This window comes from Buteo buteo, chromosome 6 (assembly GCF_964188355.1).
Source record: "Buteo buteo chromosome 6, bButBut1.hap1.1, whole genome shotgun sequence".
Taxonomy (NCBI): Eukaryota; Metazoa; Chordata; class Aves; order Accipitriformes; family Accipitridae; genus Buteo; species Buteo buteo.
The window spans coordinates 20,651,807-20,674,336 of NC_134176.1; the positions used below are offsets into that span (position 1 = coordinate 20,651,807).

General features: G+C 37.4%; 1 protein-coding gene across 4 annotated transcripts in view; it reads left to right on the forward strand.

Annotated features, from left to right (window-relative positions):
* Positions 1-22,530, forward strand: part of GALC (galactosylceramidase) — a 40,994-nt gene that overhangs the window by 11,587 nt on the left and 6,877 nt on the right. For 2 of the 4 annotated variants that reach the window (XR_012650702.1, XM_075030025.1), the window contains exons 7-14: positions 8,058-8,188; positions 15,583-15,738; positions 17,831-17,955; positions 19,191-19,318; positions 19,788-19,877; positions 21,188-21,277; positions 21,626-21,770; positions 22,304-22,484. Coding sequence is in view for 3 of the 4 variants with exons in the window: in XM_075030025.1 (XP_074886126.1) it covers positions 8,058-8,188; positions 15,583-15,738; positions 17,831-17,955; positions 19,191-19,318; positions 19,788-19,877; positions 21,188-21,277; positions 21,626-21,770; positions 22,304-22,484 (1,046 nt within the window). In the remaining variant the exon portion in view is untranslated. Of the gene's footprint in view, positions 1-2,258; positions 2,387-8,057; positions 8,189-15,582; positions 15,739-17,830; positions 17,956-19,190; positions 19,319-19,787; positions 19,878-21,187; positions 21,278-21,625; positions 21,771-22,303; positions 22,485-22,530 lie in introns of all 4 variants that reach the window. The other 2 variants (XM_075030026.1, XM_075030027.1) reach the window with 2 other exon arrangements.

Consider the following 22,530-nt stretch of genomic DNA (forward strand, 5'->3'; position numbering starts at 1 on the left):
TCTAATGTGGGGAGAATGAATGTGGAGAACAGTCGAGTGTAGGTGCGGCATTCTTGTTAGCTTTTTAAATGCTGTTGAATTGGGACTAAGCTTTTGGCTTCTAGAGCTAAATGTTTTGTTTAAAATTTGATCTTAAAATCACCCAAGTATTTGCTGAAAAGTTGTCAGCCTTCCCTCCACTGTACGTTAATTGATACAAGGCTTTTTATTTAACACCTGTTTTACCATTCATTCTCTTGCCACGTGACACTGCATAGTGTATCTATTCTCTAATCAGCACAATAGTTCTATTTGCAGTCCGCCATTTTGAAAAAGGTCTATTTACTTAAGTGTGCCGATGCACACCAAACATTTTCTGTAATGTCTGACAAATACATGACATAGATAGGCTCTTAGTTATCTTGCTAAATTTTTACTTGTAAGAAGTTATTTTAGTTAGTTCATCCACGAAGACACTAGTTATGTTTCTTATTAAGCAGAAAAAATGAAAAAAGAAATTATGATTCTATTGCTTATAAATTCTTATTCAAGAAGATCCTATTTTTCCAATTATATTTTTAAATATGGTCATCTTAAACTAACCCTAAACTTTAAGGAGTATCTGTATATAAAATTTAATACTGGCTGTGGGGGAACCATTCTGCATATGTTGTTATGGAGTGCATTTTGAGTGTCTACGGTTCTGTCTCCTTGGTACTTACCTTTCAACATGGAAGTTCTGCAACCTTTCTAGTCATTTTGTTCTTCTGAACTATCTTTATGGTTAGGCAGTTTTTCCGAATATCTATCTAGCTAGAAAGCTTTAAATTGCAAGGACCTTACTGTAAGTATTTTTACCATTATGAATTTTTCTTGTGGTAAACTTTATGCTTCAAAGGCTTCAAGCAGTTGAACAGAGTTTCATTGCTACTTTTCTTCTTAGTAAGTTTTACGTCTTTTAGATATAGGCTTTCATTGTCACCAACACTTGGACTTCGCTTTGTGTCCTAATTTGACTACACGTCAAAATAGAAATGCTTACTGTTCTCCTTCGCATTGCTGGAGGGCTATTACAAGAAATTATTTAAGGATTCATGCTTACTGATCTTCAAATGGTTGGAAAAAACTTTCTTATGTATATATGCATGCATGCATACATACAACACATAGTACATCATTCCTTTATATCCAAGATTGAAAAAAGGATTTTAGACTGTGGACTGAAGTCCTTTTTCAGATGCAACTGTATGTGGAAGCTGCTGAAAATGCTTTTTTAATTTTTTTTTTTTTTTTTTTTAATATGAGTGTTCAGATAAAACATGCTTGTGTAATATCAGCCCTTGGTTCATTCTTAGCTGTTAGAGCTGGGTATATTTTGCCTGGGTGTATTTTATCTAAGAAGTTCCACAGGCAGATGTGAGAGGTTTATCATCTTTGACAGTGAAATAGTAAGGAGAAGCTGGAAAAACAGAACAGGAATTCTCTTCTGCTGGATGTTTGAATTCAAAGTTGACTGTCCTCAGCTTTGTTGTAAATATGCAATTCCAGTTTTATGCATTATGTTCTTGAAAATTAGCGAGACATTATGAGAGCCAAGTAGTGGGTAAACTTAAGTATCAGACACAACATCAAGGATCTTTTTTTTGTTCAGTAAAATAGCCTGTGAAAAGAATGCTTAGGTGCTCTTCACTTGAAAAAGACAGATGTTTGGCAAAGATTTCTGTTCCTATAGTGACCTGCATGGTTACAAGGTCTTTTCCATTTTAAAACTTCAATTCCTGTTTTCTCAATATACTTTTTTGGGGATCAGGTTAACTTTCACTTCTGATCACTTGTGGAGGTATGTCCACTTCCACATTCCAGCCAGTCATCATTTTCAGATCAACTTAATGTGACTGACTTTACATATGAGTAATGGATTTATCATAATGAATTACATGCATGCAGTGGATGGAATCACTAATTTGAGAGTGTCTGAGTAGAGTACCTGAATGCACATGGGGTGTCAAAAGTAATCCAAGTGATGAGAAGCCCATTTTTGTGTAATGGCTATCTGAATGTCATGGATAACCCTTCAGTGTTAAAAATACTTATCATTAACTTTGTCTTAGTTGTCATTATGGCTCTCCTTTGAGAAGTGAGAACTTTTCTTATCCATCTTGGTCTGAAGACAAAAGCTTCCAGCAACTCCTACAGTTCTTAAATTATTTTCAGTCTTAAATCTTCACATTGTCTGGTTGATGAAGGCTGTCCTTTAAGTGGTGTTATCTGTTACTAAGGTACTTCGACAATCTTTGGACAGACTGGGTCTAAGGAACATTGGCATCATCGCTGCGGATGGAGATTGGAACATTTCAAAGGAGATGATAGTTGATCCCTATCTTAATGATGCTGTTGAGGTAGTTGGGTAAGTGTGGGAGAAGGGAGGAGTTTTACACATTGCTTATTGTTTTATTTCTGTAAGTAAGTCTTCATTTTGAGAAGTCATATATTCTTATTTCATACTTCCTAGCCATTCCCATTTTTTTCATCATCATCATGTACAGTGATAACTGATTACTCTTTCCTGTCTTCCTATCTTCTTTCAGTTTAGTACATGTGTAAGGTAGCCTTATTGCTCTTCCATCATTTCTTTCAAGTGTTCAGTTAGGAGCTCTGTTTTAGGCTTCTTATCTTAGCATTAGGGAATGACAGGAGACTTATAGCTAATCTGCACGTGCATCTTCAAAGTCAGAAAAACCTTAGGACTGAATTCTTGGTCTGCAGTCAGTTCTAACTTCAGGTGAACTTGAACTTTCACACTGGAACTTACAACCCTGGGACTTCCCATGATTGCAGCATTCCCTGTTACATATGCTTTGCTTGATATTTTTCTGGTCATGTTCTAAAGCTAGGAGTTTCTATTTGTTCCTTATATCTGATAACAGATAGTGTTAGAAGCACATACACAGATAGTAAAGTAGGAGTAAAAACAAGCATCCAAAGTTTGTTTTTAAACTAATACAACCTATCTCAATTTTAGCAGCTAGGAATGCCCACTGTTGTAGTTCTGGCAAGTGGCAACTTGATTGTTTGCCTGCACTCTTGCTCCATTATACGCTTTCTTACTACCTTGCTTCTATCAACTGACTTGGTAATTATTCTGCTGCCCTTGCTTTCTTTATAATCTCAGATTTCTCAAAACTATAAATAGTTTTAAAAATTATAGCACATTCCTGGTGGAAATGACCTATATGTGTATAAATTGTTCACTTGTGTTACATCTGTTAACTTGCTTACCTCTGTTGTTAACCTTACTCTGATAAGAACGTGCTTGTCGTCACTAGTGTGCCGTTTATCCTCATCTATATGTAAGGGGGTGTGATATGCTTATAATTGTTTAAACTAATGCATGGTTCAAAGGTTATAGCAAGTCAGTTAAGAAAGCAGTTTTTTTATAAAATCCCTGCTTACGTGTTGAACTTGTAACACTGATCACCTGGAAGTGGCTGCCTGAGAAATACCAATTATAATGCCAGCATTGAGTAACTCATTTGGTTTAAAAACATATAACTTTCTTAAGTTAGGCAAGATTTGCACCTCAGCAAGTTATAGCACGTTAGGAAATGTTTTAGTTATGATTTCCATGCCAATGAAACTTGCAGAATGAATGAACTGAGTGTGTATGGTTCATATTTCTTAGAGTTTGACAGAATCAAGGCTAGGAGTGCCTGTTTTTGTTTGTAGACTTTAGGACCACGGACGTGTCTTAGTTTTTTTTTTTTAAGATGAAAGTTCTTTTTGTCAGAGTTTTTTCTTGAATGTCATACAGATTTTTCTCCAGCTCCCCCAGCCCTGCTGATCAGAAAAAATGAAGAGTTAGGACACTATTTCCTGTGCAGTAGTGTTGTTACCTATTAAGAAATTATGGTTAGTACAAAATGAGAACACCATGTTTTTCAGCCCGTGCTGACTTTAAGGCACCAACTACCAAACAGAGTTCTTGCTGACCTAGAGAACAATAACAGTATTTAGGTGTCTGTCATTCAAATGCTCAGGTTCAGAAAGTTGCTGAAAGTACACTGTATCTGTATGTCTCTTAGATAACTCTGTCTAGTTGTTTGCAAAATCTGCTAGTCAATCTGTTTTCATAAATATTCTTAAATTGTTTTCTCAGAAATCCTTTCCTGTACGTTGTTCTGTAATCTCTTTTCAAGTATAACCCTCTCTGTGACTTTTTCTTAGTTCTTCCATTTTGGAATGGAAACCTGGGATTAAATTTATATTGTTTTATGTAGAAATTATCAAGATAATTGAAATTATAGCTTTGACATCCATCCACAAAAAGTAACTGACCTTTCCCTTTCTTTGTGTTTTCTTTCATTTTCTTTTTTCCTTTCCTCATTTTCGCATCACGTGACTTTTACCTTGATACCATTGCTCCCCATGAGCTTTATCCCTGCCTAAAATACCATTTGCGATCTGAAGCATATGTAAGGTAGATTTAAGGTAAAGTTTCTATGTCCGTTTTTTCCCCTCCATATTTGGTCTGCTGGCTTATGTTTTAAAAGATGGAGGACTTTATATTTTCTCATTAGAACGAAGGCTACTAAGCTGTTATCATTCAGTGTGTTTCAATTTCATTGGTTAAAGGAGTGGTCTTCTGAACATACTGCTTTCCATCATTTCGTACCAATGAGTTGCAGCACTTGCCATTGAAAACAGGAATTTCATTAGAAGAAGAAAAGAAAAAAGCCTTTATCTGCTACTAAATCAAATTACTTACCTGGTATTCATAAAGTGCTTGAAAATGAAAAAAAAAAATTGTAATGTAGTTAACTCAAGTCTTAAACCGTTATGTTATGCTTCCTTATTTTGTTTGCAAGACCATCTTCACTACTGTCTTCCTATGTTATTTTGATGCGTGCTATTTCCATGTTTGTATAGTATATATTCATATTGCTTTTCTCCCAGGATGTATTATGACTCACTACTACATCTTCTGTGTTAGGCATCGATTTTGTTTGCTGTATTTAATAAAGCCTATAGAACCCATAGCTCTATTTGGCAAGTCCTTTCTTAAAGGCCTATATGCCAATACACAATTAGACTTGAATATATTCCACAGTCTTTTTTTTTCTGATGTTTATCTAGAAGTAGACAAATTGAAAATGTTTTTCCATAGTTCTCAATTATTTAAGTTATCTTTGACTTGTAAGTCATTATTAGTGGACAGTAATTGTATGTTGGGTGGTGGAAAAAAATCTGCCTTTGTCAGTATTTACCAGACAGAACAAATAATATTTTATTTCTAGTTGATGCAGCATGCATCTTTTCTAATACAATGATCAAATAGCAGAAATAATTGCTGCCATTTCAATTTAACTTTTTTTCCTGTCTCCTAGTGTCTGTCATTTAAAAACAATAAACATGGTAAGTTTTAATGGACAAAGAACATGGGTGATGTATTTAAGAGCTATTTGTCAATTACTATGGCTTTTATGTAACTGGTTCTTGTTCTGTTGATTTTCATAGTTAATATAGTTGCAGCTTTAGAGGAATCATCAGTCTTATGATCCAGGAGTGCTTTCTCAGTGCAATAGGAAGAACAAGTTCAGTTCACTGTTGTTTGCTCTCTCTGAGGTAGAAAACATTAGCTGTAAGAGAGAAGGATGAATTGACTTGTCTAAGACTATGCTAAGCTGGTAGAAGAATAAAGATTAATTATAGAAAATACTGTCTTATGGACTTATATTATGATTTTGGACCATGCTGCTTTTGCCATTGTTTTAGACAGGATTTTTGTATTGCATAGTTCAAAGCACAAGCTAGAAACTTAATTTTGGATTTATGTAACTGATCCTAAGTTGTAACGTTTGTCTCAATTTAAACCAATAGATTTTACTGGTAGGACAGCCTTGTCTTTTTTTTTTTTTTTTTTTTTTTTTTTATTTCTGGGGATTAGGTAAAATTATTTCTGTAATTAGTCAGAATTATTGACTAACCTGGTTTGCACAGGACCTCTGGAGGCCATCTGGTTGAACCCCCCCCCCCCCCCCCCCCCGCATCAAGCAGGTGCAATTAGATCATGGTGCTGAGGCTTGTTCAGCTTTGATATCTTCATAACCCCATTGGGCAACATATTCCATGTGTTTGACCATACTCACACTCTTCTTTTTTTTTTTTTTTTTTTTTAAGTTCATACACCTAACTGAACTTTTCATCAGTCCACAGCCTGTACTGTTGCAGAGGGTTATTCTGTCCCAGGTACAGGACTTTGTGTTTGCATCGTTGAACTTGACGAGGTTCCTGTCAGCCTGTTTTTTCCAGTCTGTTAGTTCCTTCTAAATAACAGCCCTCCTTTTCAACATATAACTGTTGTTGTGGATTAACCCTGGTAGGCAGCTCAGCCCCACGCAGCCATTCATTCACTCCCTGTCAATGGGATGGGAGGGGAGAATCAGAAGAGTGAAAGTGAGGAAAAAGTGTGGGTTGAGATAAAGACAGCTTAATAGGGAAAGCAAAAGCTGTGTGTGCAAGCAAAGCAAAATGTGAACTTCCCAAGTTTTATTGAAGACATCAAACAGTATTGGCCCTAATATCAGCATATGGGGACATGGCTAGCCAACTGCACCCTGGTCGGACTTTTCTATCCACCTTGGTGGGAGACTTTGCTAAAGTCAAGGTATATGATGTCCACTGATTTCACCTTGCCCACACAGGTAGTCATCTTGTTGTAGAAAGCAGCGATGTTTATCAGGCATGATTTGCCCTTAGTAAATCCATGCTGCCATTCCCAGTCATCCTCCTATCCTTCTTATGCTTGGAAATGGCTTCCAGGAAGACTTGCTCTGTAACCTTCCTGGGGACTGAGGCTAGATTGATGGGCCTGTAGTTCCTCAGATCCTCCTTCTTGAAGACAGGCATTAAAACTGTTTTTCTGTAGTCATCAGGGACCTCTCCTAATCACTAAATACTTTAGCCTTTGTGTGTATGTTAAGTCTGCAAACCAAATACTGCCTTATTCTAATGCAAGATGTAAAGGGAAAATATGATGCAGAAGTAATACTACATTGTAGTACTACATTGTCTTCAGGCAAAGTTCTAAAGACTTAGGGGCAGGAAATCTTGAGGTTTCAGGCTACTGTCAGACTGCACATACGCTAGTTCAGATTCTGATCGGTGGAAAAAAAAAAAGTCTTGCAGCACTGTTTGCTGCAGATAGTGTTCTGTTAGAGAAGATTATATATGGTAGAAATATACAGAGTGATTTGAAGGTAGGTAGGCATTTGATGTTATTTGAATTTACAAGTACAGCAAATGCTTTTTAGGGGACCTTTGGACTTCAAGAAACTACATTGTTAGACTCGGTCTTACGTGACATTTTAGGTTTGTTTCATTGACTTTGAAGGCCTTAAAATGTCTCTAGGAACTACTACGCAGTTGCGTAATAAGGTGTGTATGTGTCTGGGGTTTCTCTTGTTTCTTGTGTTGGTTGTGTTTAGGAAGAGCTTATCTCATTTGTATTGCTTCTCTGTTAAACTGAAATAGTTGATTAGCAGGGAGAATAGGGGGAATCACCTCCTTTTCTTAATTAAATGTTTACTGTGCTTTCACAAGGTTTGTAAGTTATAATTCAGTTGTCCTTGCCCTGTGTGTCGTCATTGTGGCCTAACCATCAACATTGTAACGTCTAAGTGGCTGGCTTGCGAATAGAGTATCTTTCATGAAATATGATATGCTTTGTCTTTATCTGTGGTTTTGTGTGTGTAAGAAAATAAGAAACAAATGTCTTTAATTTTTCCTTTTGTCATGTACTTTATGGTTTGGCATGGTAGAGAAAGAAGGTGTCTTTCTTTGAAGGCACTTTGTGCTTGACAATCTATTACATTTTGTTTGGTGTAACAGTTGTTGTCCAAGTTGTAAAAAAAACCCAAAACTGGAACATGATTTGGTTTTGGAATAAGTTCAAATAGTGCTGAAGAAGATGCTTCCTTTCCCAATACAATTTTTTGACAATTTGAAAAAACATTTTTTTTATTTGTCCCTTCTCTCTGTCTTTGCTCTCCTTTTTTTTTTTTTTTTTTTTTTTCCCAAAGCTGTTGAGATACACGTTGGATAAGCACGGTCTGCAGCAGGTGAGGATCATAGCCAGCGATAGACTGTGGGAGCCCATTTCCTTTGTCTTGCTGCTTGACTCTGAGCTCCACGGAGTGGTCGATGTGATTGGGTAGGGGGTTCTCTCTGTTTTTCTTTCTTGGTGGTTTGTTCATAGTTTGTCTTCATCTTGCGTATTTGTAACTAGCACAGCTGAAGCTTTACTTCTCTATACTCTTACCTGCAATGAAAGGATTGATACTATAATCTTTCCTATGAACCCACATCAAATCACATGGGCTGTTGTCTTAGTGACAGCTTCAACCCTTTAATTGAATCATGAATCTCCTATCATGTGGAAGATTCCTATGGGCTATTGTTGCACTTTTGATGAATTGGAGTTTTTTTGGGCAGCCCTGTTTATTCTGAGGGTTGTTTTGGTTCCTGTATTTGGTATGCAAAAAGTGCTTTATCTTTACAGCTTTGTATACAGCCTTGTATTACTGACTTCCACTGGTCTGTTACAGAAATGGGTGTGATCCAGAAATGAATTTTAGTTACAATAATGTCTTGATTCTTAGTTCCCATTTTGTTTTGATGGGAAGGTTGTGTTTAGAAAGCATGCAACCAGCTGACTTGTTTTTCTAGTTCTGGGTTTCATCATATGATGCTAATATTTTGCAAAAGTACTACACCAAATCTGAGATTGGTTACTGACTTGTCTGCTGAATGGATACGTGTGTAAGACTTGCTCATTAACTTCTTCTTACAGTAGCTCTAAATTTTAATTAGTAGGTTCCATAAACTTGCCTGACCCAATCACATGCTTCAAATGTGGCTGTTGCTTGCTTCAACTTGACCGTTTTTCATTCATCTTTATATATCTGACCCATAGGAGGTGTGGAAATGAAGGCTTTCCCTCCAAATGCAACAGGCAGTCAGTGCCCCCCCTTCCCCTAGTCAATGCCTCCCCCCATTCTGAACAACAAAAAGTACCCTGACAGTTTTTTTGCGAGTGGAGTCTTGGATCTTGTGCTGATCAAGAAGTGAAAGCAATTGTGAACTTACTCGGGCCAGATGAAAACCCATTGTAATGACCATGATCCCAATGTAGTGAGCATGCTTTGTTTCTGTTTTTTGGCAGCTACAAGTATGCACCCAGAGTCAGTTCCTGAAGCTCAACTGTTTTTACACTATCTCAGTAAGCTGTAGTTGCTTAACTCTTTTCAAGTGTAAGTTTTATGTCCCTACTCTGATTCAGTATTAACAGGGAGATGAAATACTCTCGTGTAATGGATGATCAGTTGGCTGCTGGACATTTAGTAGTGCACATCTCATCATGTAGCTTTTAAAAAAAATTGTTGGCTTTCTTTTTTATTTGAAACTATTAAAAGTATTTCAGATAGCCAGGATTTTACATGGATGTGCATAAAACCAATTTTGGACTTGGTAACATAATTTGTGATCTGTGAGGTGTCTCATCAGGCAAGCTGGATGGGAGACTAGTTAAAGCTGCTGCTTTGTTTCATTTTGCACTATTTGCGTCTAGGCTTCATCTGCAAGATGTAATGGCTAGAAATTAGAGGGAGCCCTGAAGACACACCATAAAACTGTTGAATAGATGTTCACCCACACAGGAATGACCCAGGTCACCAAAGATCTTTATAATGTGATATTTCCAAACAGCTTTTCAGAGCTATTATGCTTGCATCAATTTTACCAGTGAAATGAAATATAATGAATTATAAACAAGTATTACTCCTGCTTTGAACACATTTAAATTACACTGTGATTCTTGAAAACAGTATTTTTCAAGGATGGGCTTGCAAATTCCAGGGCTATTCAGGAGTACTTCAGATGTGCTACTTGTTTGTAACACAGTTAAACCAGTTAGGTTTTTGCATGCTATACAGTTAGAGATCAAGCTATTCTGACTCTACCTGTTGAAACCCCACCCCTGCCACCACTGTTAATTGAAAGAAAATAGGAAGTGTTTAGAAAGTGTCAGTGAGTTTAGGAGTAACACCTTTTACTTTCACCTAATATAAATTTAGTATGCCATTAGGTGACAATTCAGTCTTTCTGGTTAGAAGCATCAGTGTTCTTAACCAGATCTGTTTAAAACACACATTTGGCTGAATGTGTCACTGAAAACCAAGCCTTTTAAAGAGTTTTTTTAGACCTAATTACACCCAAGTTAACAACCTAAGAAAAACAAGATGATGTTGTAACATTACTGCATGATGGAATCATGATGTGGTGCCTGTAGGAGTGGGAATTCAAACTCCCCCAAGTCCCTCTCAGGCTTGTGTGCTGATACAGAATGAGAAATAGGAAAGACAGTGTTGTTAGCTGACGATTTCTGTTTTCTAGAGATGTTTTTGAGAACTAGATTTTGAGCTTTTCATAGGTAGTGGTTTTCTGCAAAGCTTCGTTCATTGTAGTCATGGTATTATATAGGCTGATCTTTTTAAAGATTTATTTAATTTCTACAGCCTTATACTGATGCATGAGAGAAAAATGGTGGAAAACCCTGCTATTTCTATCCTGATTTTCCCTTTCCTCCCCTTTGGGCTATTGCTATATGCAAAACAAAAAAATAACACAAACTTCTTTGTTTTTTTTTAAACTAAGTTATCCAAATGAAGTCACTGTGGGAAGTTGTGCAAAGCAGTATTTACAATCCATAAGTAGCAGAGCTTTTCTTAATTAATGTTACTTTCTTAATATATCTGATTTAGTTTAGCTACCCTACCAGGCAACTGTGGATTATTTTTCCCATTGGAGTTACTGCTTCATCATCTGCTGTATAAAACACACTTAATCTCATAATAGTTAATATTTTAAAAATACTTTGTTACCACTCTAACAGCTAGAGGCCCTGATGATGAACCAACCATCTGCTCGTTCCAGTGAGATGAAAGAAGGAGGGAACAATGACAATACTTTTTTAGTAACTGGCAGTGGTTTGAAGAAATGCAGACACTGATAGTAATAGCTGTTGGTAAACTCTTCTCAGTAATAAGAGGTTTAAACCTGTGTCACTTTTGTTATAATTTTGTTCCTACTATTCCTTTCATTACCTTTTCTCTGCCAAGATCCATTCTTTTTCAAGCTTTCATGATATATATCACTTTTTCCTCTCTCTTTGCAACGGCGTTCTGTTACAGTGTTACTGACTCTGCTCTTTTGAGCACAGAATCCAAAATCCCACTGCTTCTCCTGAAGCATCACATCTATAAGAATGATGCATAAACTCTGCTCCAGTTCATTTCAGGCAGTAGGAAGGGTAGGTGTTTAGGAGTCTGTGGTTTTTCCTGAAACATTAATCAGGATACTCAAGTCTTTCCAAATGGTAGTGGTCCTTGAGTGGACCAATTATTTCCTGAGAGTGATTGGAGTGTAGTCACTCCTTTGTAGGAGTTTTCATTTCCAGTGCAGTAAAAAGATTGTTTTCACTACTGAAGGAGCAGAGCACGCTGTTCCGGACACAGCTAATCTCCTGTCCTTTGCTGCACACCTTGTGTTAGTTGTTGAGGCTGTAGAGTGGCACAAGATGTCTAAAAGAGGGCTGTAGCATGATCTAGTGTTTTCTTTAAATATAAATCGCATAGAGTTCAGCAAATCCAGCACACAGTGGTTGTGAAAGCCTTCACTGTAATCTGATAGCAAATGTTTATTTTGTGCATTTGGGTGGGTCTTAAAGTATACATTCTACAGTGCTATTAAAAGCTTAAAAAAAAAAGATTGGTGTACTTTTTAAAAAAATAAGTTAGTTTTCATATGGAATAGGAGTTACGCACTCCTTAGTCACGTCCTACTTTTTAAGGACTAATGTTTATATTAATGAAAGTAAAACAAAACTCCTTGGTTAACAGCCATGTAAGCGAAAAGCAAATACAATGTAAATTGTGTTCATTAACAGTAATAGAAATTGCATCTAAGAGCAGAGAAAAATGATTCATTTCTCAACTGGTGGTGAAGCTGTTTGTCTGATTGCATATCAATGGGTCAAAATATTTTAAGGGTGTGGGCTTTAAGTGGAGCAAAGCTGCCAATAAAGATACACTGAAGGAGTCTGCATCTAGAACCTGCTTGTTCTCCCTGTAACTTTAATCCTGTTTATCATCCCTATTTTTTCCAATTTATTTCAATGGCTTTAGTGTCTTTACATAGAATTATTTTTCTTCCTTCTTATGCAAATAAAGGTGACCCCCTGTTTTAGTGCAGGAAATCAGAGCTCTATAGATCTTGTTCTGTGTAATCTTATGTAAGGGTCTCTATAACACCCCTCATCCCCACGACCCCTTTTTTTCTTTTTGTAAAGTACAGCTTGTATTCGGCAAGGATGTTGACTCTTAATATTTAAGAAACAGCTCTTCAGGATATGGAATGTAGAAATACAAATTATTCCTTCTTTGCCTTGTCTTTGCAAGCTACATACTTTATGCCGTTACAAAAACCTTTTCTTGGTATTAAGGTAATACTTGTGTTTCCAAGCCAAAGGGGAAATACACAGTAATCTGTACAGCAGAGAGGGTTGTAGCTAAAATTTCTACTATCTGTTACGTTATCATTAGTGAAGCTATGTATGAAGGACTACAACACTAGGAGATGGTTGCTTGTCCAGTAGGGGGGAAATAATGGAAACCCCCCCCACCAAGTCAGCCTAGAAAAACTGGTATTTCTTGTGTCCCTCTCACAAATGTATCAATTTGTCAAGTTTCAGGCTAGTAGTAAAGGAAATATTTACGCCTTCCTTCCCAGTGCTGATTAGCTTCATTTTAGTGTATGTATTTAGTGTGTTCACTGAGTGTGCTAAGTGAGGGGAAAATCATGACCCTGTTTTCTGCAAGTGATTTGAAAGGTTTTATTTCAGTCAGGCTAAGTTGGCACAGTGAATCAATGTTGTAAGTATAATCAATAGTCTTCATTTGAGAGAAAGCATCTCTCCTCATACTAAGGAAGATCTTGGAAAGAAAATTAGCTTTCATTATATTTTTCAACTATTTTCACTTTACAGCTCCATAACTTTTCTAGTCCAACTAGCATGCCTTTTTGAAACCTGAGTTTATTAAGAAGCTGTGCAAAACTAGCCAAGTTTATGTTTAGGTGCCAAGACATTCATGCAGTTAAGTTCTTAGAATAATGCCTAGTACTGTATCTTACTGTATGAACTTATGGTTCTGTTTAAGATGGTACAAGGTAGCATGTATGTTCTCTATTTAGCATATTATGGTTATGAAAATCTTCAAGCTCAATTTCAGGATAAAGCTTTGCTTTAGCAAGCTGCAGAAATTGCATTATATATTTAAAGCAAGGTTTACTTATATGCTGGCATGTATTGTAGTGTCATAGAATGGTTTGAGCTGGAAGGGACCTTGAAGATCATCTAGTTTCAACCCCCCTGCCATGGGCAGGGACACCTTCCACTAGACCAGGTTGCTCAAAACTCCATCCAACCTGGCCTTGAACACTTCCAGGGATGGGGCATCCACAGCTTCTCTGGGCAACCTGTGGCAGTGTCTCGCCACCCTCACACTGAAGAACTTCTTCCTTACATCTAATCTAAATCTATCCTCTTTCAGTTTAAAGCCATTACCCCTCATCCTATCTCTACATGCCCTTGTAAAAAGTCCCTCTCTGGCTTTCTTGTAGGCCCCTTTAGGTACTGGAAGGCTGCTATAAGGTCTTCATGGAGCCTTCTCTTCTCCAGGCTGAAAAACCTCAGTACCCTCAGCGTATCCTCAGGGGAGGTGCTCCGGCCCCCTGATCATCTTTGTGGCCCTCCTCTGGACCTGCTGCAACAGGTCCATGTCCTTCTTACGTTTGGGTCCCCAGAGCTGGACACGATACTCCAGGTGGAGTCTCTCCAGAGTGGAGTAGAGGGGGAGAATCACCTCCCTTGACCTGCTGGTCATACTTCATTTGATGCAGCCCAGAATGCAGTTGGCTTTCTGGGCTGCAAGCACACATTGCTGGGTCACATTTAGCTTCTTGTCAGCCAATGCCCTCAAGTCCCTCTCTGAAGGGCTGCTCTCAATCCACTCATCGCCCAGCCTGTATTTGTGCTTGGGATTGCCCCAGCCCATGTGCAGGATCTTGCATTTGGCTGTGTTGAACTTCATGAGGTTTGCAGGGGCCCACCTCTCAAGTCTGTCAAGGTCCCTCTGGATGGCATCCCTTCCCTCCAGCACATTGACCGTACCACACAGTTTGGTGTCATTGGCAAACTTGCTGAGGGTGCACTCAATCCTACTGTCCATGTGGCTGACAAAGATGTTAAACAGCGCCAGTCCCAATTCCGACCCCCAGGGAGCACCACTTGTCACTGGTCTCCACTTGGACACTGAGCCGTTGACCACAGCTCTTTGAGTGCAACCACCCAGCCAGTTCTTTATCCACCGAGTGGTCCATCTGTCAAATCCATGTCTCCAGTTTATAGAGACAAGGACGTTGTGTGGGACAGTATCAAATGCTTTGCACAAGTCCAGTCAGATGATGTCAGTCACTCTTCCTTTATCCACCAATGCTGTAACCGTATCGTAGAAGGCCACCAAATTTGTCAGGCACGATTTGCCCTTAGTGAAGCCATGTTGGCTGTCACCAATCACCTCCTTATTTTCCATGTGCTTTAGCAAAGTTTCCGGGAAGATCTGCTCCATGATCTTGCCAGGCACAGAGGTGAGACTGACTGGCCTGTAGTTCCCTGGGTCTTCCCTTTTTCTTCTTTATAAAGTTGGGGGTTATGTTCCCCTTTTCCAGTCAGTGGGAACTTCCCTGGACTGCCACGACTTCTCAAGTATGATGGATAGTGGCTTAGCCACTTCATCTGCCAGTTCCCTCAGGATTCTCAGATGCATCTCATCAGGTCCCATGAACCTGTGCACTTTTGGGTTCCTTAGATGGTCTCGAACCTGATCTTCTCCTACCATGGGGGGTTATTCATTCTCCCAGTCCCTGCCTTTGCCTTCTGTGAATTGGGCAGTGTGGCTGGAGCACTCGCCAGTGAAGACTGAGGCAAAAAGTCATTGAGTACCTCAGCCTTCTCCATGTCCTGGGTAACCAGGTCTCTTGTTTCCTTCTGGAGAGGGCCTGCATTTTCCCTAGTCTTCCTTTTATCAGTGACGTACCTATAGAAGCTTTTCTTGTTGCCCTTGATGTCTGTGGCCAGATTTAATTCTGTCAGGGTTTTGCCTTTCCTAACTTGATCCCTGGCTGCTCAGACAGTTTCTCTGTATTCCTCCCAGGCTGCCTGTCCTTCCTTCCACCCTCTGTAGGCTTTCTTTGTTGTGTTTGAGTTTGTCCAGTATTAGAAGAAATAATCTGCTGATGCAAATACAATAAGCTATGGAACATTACAGCTTGCTCTCATTCCGTTTTGTTCTATTCCATTAGTATTATTCCAAAGAAAGTTTGTTTTTAATTTTCAGTTTGGAGGAGGTGAATTGTTGCTGGTGTATGTACTTCCAGGCTTTGATTTTTCTTTTTGTGTTAAGTGCTCTTTCTTTTTAAAATATTGTGTAGGGCTCACTATCCTGGAACAAAAACAGTGCCAAACGCCTTATTAACTAAGAAGAAACTGTGGTCTTCGGAAGATTACAGTACTTTCAATGATGAAGTAGGTGCAGGCTGCTGGGCTCGGATCCTGAACCAAAACTACGTGAATGGAAACATGACCTCGTAAGTGTTGTGCACTGTTGCTCACTTTCACAACTTCATGCATAAGAATTGTTTAAAGTACTACATAGCACATCCATCTGCTATGGTAAGATAGTAGGTAAACTGAAACTCTCTCCACTGTCAGCCTGAATAGCAAAGTATGAAGTCTACTGTCCTTACCTTTTTCTGGGGTAGAAGTCCCACACGTTCTAATGTTTTCTTGAGTTACTGTTCCACAGTATCCAATGGCTTATGCAGCTGACTCCAGATGCCTTTGAGACTCTAATGATATTTATTAAAAAGAGAATGTTAAGAAGAACTAACAACATGAAAAACATGGGAGGAGAATAACAATAAAGCTAATTTATCTGTATTTTTCTTAAGGCCTTTATCAGGTTGTTTGTCTTCAGTTAAAAGTAGGGAGGTATGGATGCAATTATCTATTTTTTTCCATACAACTCCTTTCTTGGAGTCCATCCTAAAACATGCTGTAGTCTTTTGATATGTTTACTGTTTCCTGCACATTTTCTTTCCCAACTGAAATCTGGAAGAAAGCTGTTCTATTTACTGGGAAATTACATAACTCATAGTTTTAGAAGAGAATAGAAAACATGCTTTGATGTTTCCAGTGCAACAACTATTAATCTGAAAGAGGAAGAAAAAAAAAAAGTCTGATTAAAGAAAATATAGGCATCAAGATGTAAGCAAAATTGTTCAAAGCTTTTAGTTTTTATGTAACTTCATTTTCAAACAATAAAGAGAAATCTTTTTGTCTGAAATGCTTGAAACGGAGCACAGCACAAAGCACTTAGATACTTGTAAAGGGAGGTTGCTTGAGTCACCTGGTTTCTATGAATCTTCTGTCTCCTTCTCTGCAAGCTGAAACTTTTTAACAGATGAGTATTTCTTACATGAATTCCTGACCATTCTGGTTGCATCTTGACTCTCACAGGCTTATATATCTTACTTTGGGGTCTTTCTTTTCCCATTGTTTTTCTTTTTTACAAGACCTTTGTAATTATATATATGCCCCATTTGTTTAGCAACCTGACAGCTCAGACCTATGTATTGTATTTAGAAATTATTGTAGAATAGTTCCATGTCCATCTATCCAATATTGACGTTACCTTGGCTTTTATGTTGAAAACAGAGTCTTCCTGATGAAAGACAGCTAATCTTTCTGCTAAGCTCATTTCTTTTGAACTTGAGTTCCCTACATTTCTTTTCTAAGTTTGAAACTCTGCAGAACAAGTTTAATGTGAGAAAGTTGGGTTTACAATTCAAGAGTTTTTTATTTTAAGAGCACCTTTTTGCAGGATTTCAGGATCTCTTCTGAAATGCATGTGTAGTGTGATAAATCTATGGCAATGACTTTAGAATGAGGCCTTTGCACTCATCTATAAACAGTATCAGAACAGCATGCCAGCATTTGTTTTCTAGGTAACTGCTTTATTAAGCTGTATTTCCATATTTATGGCATGCAGGTCTTAAGTTTAAAGTCCTAGCAAAAGATTTTCAGCGAAGACCAAATCAAAAGACCTGAAGTAATTAACCTTGTCAGTATCCTGACAACTTCTTGAAATAGCAACAGCTCCTGGAAAATGGCTAGTTAGAGTTGTTTTCTCTTTGTTATTTATATGGATAAAGGAAGGATTATTTTTTTAGTGGTATTTATCCATGGCCCCAAGCCCCTCCCCACAAAAAGACCTACAACCATCACCAGCAACAACCAACCAAGGAAGAAAACCAAAACACCCTAACAAAAAGCTGTAAACATTGAAAACTTAATTTTTTCCCCTTCAAAACAGGAAAAAAAACCCCCAAACAAATGGAGTCTTTAACACTCAGTACATGTTTCCTTTATTGTGCAACTTTTTGTGGTGATATAGCCAGAGAATGTATCATCAGTTTTGTAAGAAGTTCTCAACACTGGAAGTTGATTTGTTTTATTTTCCTCTCCTGTGTTTTTTTTCTTCTTTAGCTGGAAGGATTATTTTTTTTTTCCTTAAACTTCTTTTTATTGTATGCCAAAGAAAAGAGGAATAAATTCTTGTACTAAATTAATCTAGTACTGTCCATATGAATGGAGCAAACAAACCTGTTTTTCTTCCAGAACCATTGCATGGAACTTGGTGGCTAGTTATTATGAAGAGTTGCCCTTTGGTCGATGTGGATTAATGACAGCGCAGGAGCCGTGGAGTGGCCACTACAAAGTAGAAGCTCCTATCTGGATTACAGGTAAAAAGTTTGCAGTTAAAAGTTTGGTGATCTGACACAGAGCATAACTGTATTTTCTGAGACCTTTATTTATTTAGTGTTTTTTATGTGTATTATTTCTTGTGCCAAATTAAAGTAGATTTGTGGAAAGTTTTGTGAATGCTTTAAAAAAAGAAGAAGAAGAAAAAAAAGCTTCTTTTAATAGAAAGCAGAAAGATCTAATAGCAAGAGAAATCTTAATACTTGACTGTTACATACAGCAGAAATTAATAAACTGCTGCATTGTATAGCTGTTACTATTAAAATATTTTGATCTGAAGTGCCCATAAAGGTTAGTGTGCTTTCCTAGTTCCTTTCCCTTTTTTTTAATCCTTAAGTAGACATTTGATACCTCTCAATTTGAGAAAATGGAACAAAGAACCTCTGTATTCTTGTACTGCTTGAGATTCTTGGCTTGTGTAAGTCAGCATTTCCTTGTGCTTGGGGAAGGGGCAGTATGTTCACATAGTGTCTATGGACACATGGATTCACTGGCTACTCTATAGTCCTTCTGTAATATTTTACTGTCTTTGCCACAGTTCAGTAGAGCAAATAGCATATGCAATGCCATAAAGGAGGAACAAGGCAAATGCCTTCATTTTTATTCTTCTTCTAGTTACCTGTATATGTAAAAGCATTAAAAAAAAATAATGGCCATACTGTCATATGAACAGTTAAGAACAACTGAGCAGTTGTTCCTGTTTCCATGTTGCTCAGGATTTTCATTATCTAGGTCACATTCTTCTTTGGTACTCTCTATTATATGCTGAAAACCTTACTTATTTAGTTATTCCTCATAGAGATGTCCATCTATGCTTTCTCTGGCTCAATTGTTTACTTTTTAAAAAAAAAAAAAAAAAAAGAGAAAAAAAGGAGATATTTGGGAAAATCTAAGCTGTGATGAATATTAATATTGCATGTATGTGATTGACTTACATAGTGGTGTAATAGTTTTTTCTTCCTGTCTAAATGATTGCTATAATTTTAACTGTTTTGTCTGCCACAGAGCTGATGTTTTTATTTGTGCCTTAGTATAATTCTTTAATCTTTCTTCTTGCATAGGTAGAATTTGTTTTGGAAGTTCCATTACTTTCTTCCCCAAATCAAGTTTTGTTGTGTTAGCATGGATGAGAGAGAAATTTAATTCAGGCTGCAAATGGTATTATTTTTTCATTAAGACTTTATTTTCTTCTGATTTTTGTTCTCTTTTGTCTCAGCACACACAACACAATTTACTCAGCCAGGCTGGTCATACTTGCAAGTAGATGGACACTTAGAAGGAGGTGGCAGCTTTGTAGCTCTCACAGATGGCCTGGGAAACCTTACCATCATCATTGAAACTATGGTATGTGCATCAGCAATTCCAGTGAACTAAAAAAGATAAAGGAAATATTTTGTTATGAGGAACCTGTTTTGGTTTACGTAGTTCAATATTTATGAATATGTTCTTTGATGCTTGTAGCTTTGTTAGTGAGACCACTAGAGGTCCTTTTTTCTATCTAAACTTTGAATAGCTAGTTGAATCTTCCTGGAGACCAATGTATATGTCAACTTTATATCACAAATTAGCTTTAATTTGATGACACATTCTGGGAGGAAATTAAATCATGCATATTTTAAGCAGTATTCAAAATGAAATTATTAAGCTAGTGTAATTGCAGTTATCATTAAGATAACAGTGAAATAAATAGTTGCAAATTGACCCGAAGTTGCTTTTTTAATTTCAATTTATGGTGTATGTTTTTCATGAACATTGCTATGTGATGCATTCCAGTAATTTATGTTCCTTCTGTTACATTTATTTTTTCCTTCAGACTCATAATCACTCTCAATGTATCAGGCCTCCACTGCCTCATTTCAGTGTGACACCTCAGAGAGCAACTTTCTACCTCAAAGGGTCATTTGTAAGTAGATCCTGAATACATTTGATCAGTCTTGTAAAATGAATTGCTATCCATAATCAAATACATGTGAGACAATATCACAGGTTATCAAGAAATTGGAGTTCTTTACCTCCAATACTAGAGGCTGTTACACACCTGGCAAAGTTTTAAGCATTCTAGTTCTGCTTTTATCATGAGATATAATGTCATAACTGAATTTGTAGAATTACCAACTCCCAGTCTAATCACCTGTATATTGAAGAAGAAATTCCTCAGAACAGAAATGCAATTAGATTTTTTTTATTTAGGATTTATTCCAAGAATGGGTGCTCTGATGTTCTGACATAGTTTGACCAGCCAGCATGGCCATGACCTTTGTAGTTGTTATCAGCTCCTTTCCAGGGGAGTTACTGCAGTTGATCGTATACTGTAGGTTATGTTCCATCCCGTGAAGAGATATTCTGAGAATGTCCCAGTTGTTTTTTCTTTTTTTTTTTTTTTTTTTTTTAATATTGCTAAAATGAATTTCCCTCTGAATTGTGAACAATACTTTCACAGTGTAAACTGGAGTGAATCTGTGTTAGTTGATTTGGATGATTGCTTGTCAGAAGCTAAAAGTGTTTACTTACTTGGAAATTGATTTTTGGTGGCATTAGTTTCCTTTTGTTTAGGAGGAGATAGTTTGGACAATACTTTTGGCAATAAAATGGTTTGCTTAGGAAAAGTAGTTGAGCGTTATTTCTGATATACAGCTCCCTTTGGGAGAAGTATCAGACAGCTTATCCAAATCAAACTCTAGGTTGCTTGCTTTGGGTAACTAAAAAAAATTGCAGGGGTTGGATATGATTAAAATCTGTAACTAATGTAGTTAATATGCCATAGTGTTGCAGAAGTTTGGAGATCTCTAAGCGAAGTACTTTGCTCAAAAATTAATATCAAAGAACCAGCAACTAAACTAAAGGTATCATGAAAGCAGGATATTATTTCAGCCTGGTTGCTCCTGCGCAGAGCTTGTATCAAAGGGATACTGTTGCTGGTAATAGAGAAGCTAAAGATTGCATGTGTGATGGCAAGGCTTTCTGTCTGTATAAGCAACATTACTGCGTGTTAGGACAATGGCTTACTGATGTATAATCTATAAAAAGGTAAGCCATATGTAATGGCTAGCTGAATAGAGTGGTGGCCTCTAATGTGATCAACAGCTCTAAAATAAAAATTGGACACCCTTAGAGGACTGATATTTCTCAAGGTGAATACTCAAGAATTTTGGGGGAGGGGGGGTAGTTGGTTTTTTTTTTTTCTTTCTAGTTTTATATTGTGTTTCATTGTAGTATATGGTGGAAACCCTTCAAGTGTGGCATTCTAGACTTGGTTTTGAATCTGGAAACTCTAGTCTTTTCCAGCAACTCCATCCTGTAAAGGTAAGTCGATCAGTGTTAATTACAGTCTCTCTACAATTTCAGGTGTTTCTTCTCCCTTTGCTGGAACTCCTGGGCTTTCATGCCTAAACTGCATAATTAGGGCATGTTTTATTAGCTCCGTTTGACTACAATTTTACTAGCTTATATACAAGCTTACCTGGAGGTAATAAAGAGTCTGGGGAAAAGGAGTTTTCAAAATAGCTTGGATATATTAAATGATATAGATGTATAGAATATAGGATTTTTGCCTCGAATCTAGCCTTCAGAGGATCTCCTTTAATTCAGGAGCTTGGGTATTTTGTTATTTAGTTGTTTGATTTTTGCAGCTTAAGCTTTCTTTAATTCCAGGTGTGGAAGGGAAGTTTTTCTTTAGATCTGAACGTGGATGAAGTCTACACTTTAACTACACTCAAGACAGGGCAGAAATGTGGTTGCCCAGAGCCTCCACCACCTCAGCCTTTTCCTTCAAATTACAAAGATGATTTCAATATTCGTAAGTCAGAATTCTCTTATCCAAAAACTTAATTCACACACAGATATAGTCTTGATGTAGACAGGCAATAACAATTATGTTTTTTGAGTCCTCTAATGTAAGAGACGTGAAGTAGTCTGAACGTGTGTTTTATTTTTGTTTATTTATACCTGCTTCTCCAACAACTTACACCTGCATACTTAACTTGCAATGAAGTGTATTTAATTCTGTGACTTAAGTGGGTGGTCACTAACAGTTTTAAAATTCTTGGTGCAAATGATATAGCTCATAACTATAGTGAACTAGTTTTTGAAGGAAGATAGAGAAGAAGGTAATTGACTTTGTTCATGTGTTTGCAAAAACTGGTATCTGCTTAAAAACAAAACCAAAACTAAAATCACCTTCCAACTTCCAAAACTTCAGTTTTGGAGACTGTACTTTGATAGAGTAAGTCAAAATTCTGGAGGATATTTTCAGGGGAAATTTCTTAAAACAAGAGTACACAGAAGAAAAAAAATGTTTTGGTGTTGATATGTATTTTATTTTCTGATCAGGTAATCCACCTTTCAGTGAAGCCCCAAATTTTGCAGATCAGACAGGTGTATTTGAATACTTCATAAATGCTTCTGACCCAGGAGATCATGTGTTCACACTCCGCCAGGTGGTGGTTCAGCGACCTATCACTTGGGCTTCTGATGCAGACCAGACCATCAGTGTCATAGGAAATTTTCAGTGGTATGTAAATAGTATTTTCTTGTGACACCTGGGGAAATGTCCTCCT